The 1,978-nt window shown below is 36.3% G+C and overlaps 1 protein-coding gene across 2 annotated transcripts in view; it reads left to right on the top strand.

Annotated features, from left to right (window-relative positions):
- Nucleotides 1–1,978, top strand: part of POLK (polymerase (DNA directed) kappa) — a 57,328-nt gene that overhangs the window by 48,578 nt on the left and 6,772 nt on the right. For both annotated transcript variants that reach the window (XM_006775445.2, XM_015571597.1), the window contains one exon: nt 749–845. In XM_006775445.2, the coding sequence (XP_006775508.1) occupies nt 749–845 (97 nt within the window). The remainder of the gene's footprint in view (nt 1–748; nt 846–1,978) is intronic.

Consider the following 1,978-nt stretch of genomic DNA (forward strand, 5'->3'; position numbering starts at 1 on the left):
ATCCAAGAATGAGATAGTACTGTCCTATTTAATGAACTGTCACTATCCGTTGGTGGTTTTAATCATCTTTTAAAAAATTATAGAGAGCCCTATCTGGTTTGGCACAGTCAAAAGAGCGGCCTGAAGGGTCCTGGGTTTGATTCTGGTCATGGGCACAGGCCCAGGTTGCCAGCTTGATCCCCAAGAGGGGGCATGCGTAAGTAAGGCAGCCAATCAGTGATTCTCTCTCATCGTTGATGTTTCCATTTCTCTCTCCCTTCTTCTCTGAAATCAATAAAAATATATTTTAAAAAATTATAGAGAGAGCAAAAGTATAAAAGTACACTTTTACTGCCCCAGCTGGTGGCTCAGTTGGTTGGAGCGTTCTCCCATACACCAAAAGGTTGTGGATTTGATTCTTGGTCAGGGCACATACCTAAGTTGTGGGTTCCATCCCTGGTCGGGGCATATACAGGAGGCAACCGATAAAACTGATCCATGTCCCTCCCCCACCCCTTCTCCCTCTTTCTCTCCCTCCCTCAAATCAAGAAAAACATATACTTGGGTGAAGATTAAAAATAAAAAGTACACCTTTGCTAATCAGCTTAACTATCTAAATGATCTTCAATTATTAAGTAGATCTTAAATGCTTTTCACTTAATTATATCTTAATTCATCTGAAAACTTTATTCTGTACTGCAGGAAATATAACTAAATTATCCTGAATTATCTTTTACTTTGTGCACCAAAATCATTCTTGTCTTTCTAGGACATTCAGTGAGATAAGTAAAGCAGAAGAACAGTACAAGTTGTGCCAAGAACTTTGCAGTGAACTTGCTCAAGATCTGCAGAAAGAAGGACTTAAGGTACTTTATTTTAGTGTAGTGTTCTTAGTTTTAAGTTTTTCTAATAATAAAATGCACTTTAATGCAAGAATTAGACTTTGAATACAAAGTGGGAAGTGTCAGATAAGAGTATTCTCAGCAAAGAAATTTAATTCTGACCCTTAGTTGAAGCCTGTGATAAGGTCATTCTGTGAAGAAGCAACTTATAGGGTAGAGTGGTTCCAGTATAACTCCCGAGGAGTTTATACTGTCTCAGGAATATATTTGAATAAGTTCAAAATCAGAGTTATATTAATATTAGAGAATAAAGCAAAGGGAGAAGGATTTTCCCAGAACTGTATTAACATTATAAATGCCTTTTCAGTCATCTTTAATGTTTTTCTCTTGTAGACAGTGACTTTCTAGAGTAAGCATTTTGTTTCAAGGCTCTAATGCAGATTGATTGACAACAAAATCTGGAAGGCTTTGAACTTTCTGTTTATAATCTTCACTCAAAACAATCTGTATTTACTGTTTTTCCAATACTCTCAAACCAGTTATTCAGAGTTATTACAAAATGTAATGGTGATTACCAGAGTGAAAGAGGAGGTGGTGGGAGGTAGACAAGGGTAAGGAAGGGATAAATGGTGCGGGAAGGAGACTTGACTTGGAGTGGTGAGTATACAGTACAATATACAGATGATGTATTATAGAATTGTACACCGAAACCTATAATTTTATTAACCAATGTTACCACAATAAATTCAATAAAAAATTTTAAGTATTAAGACATTATCACAAAGCATAGGATAATTAATTGATGAGTATTTTCTTGTCATTTTTCTCTGTCATACTTTGATTGTAAAAAGAATTGATTTTTTTCAATGTTTAAATAATTTTCTTTTTAATCCTCACCTGAGGATATGTTTTTATTGACGAGAGAGAGAGAGAGAGAGAGAAACTTTATCATGAGAGAGAGAGAGAGAGAAACATCAGTGTGTGAGAGAAATATTGATCAGTTGCCTCCCATACACCCCAACCAGGGATCAAACCTGCAAGCCAGAGATGTGGACTGACCAGGAATTGAACCCACAACCTTTTGGTGTATGAGATGATGCTCCAACCAACTGAGCCACCCAGCCAGAGCAATTAAATAAACTTTTAATTTTAGAATC

Source organism: Myotis davidii, unplaced genomic scaffold, assembly GCF_000327345.1.
Source record: "Myotis davidii unplaced genomic scaffold, ASM32734v1 scaffold44, whole genome shotgun sequence".
In the NCBI taxonomy this organism is placed as follows: domain Eukaryota; kingdom Metazoa; phylum Chordata; class Mammalia; order Chiroptera; family Vespertilionidae; genus Myotis; species Myotis davidii.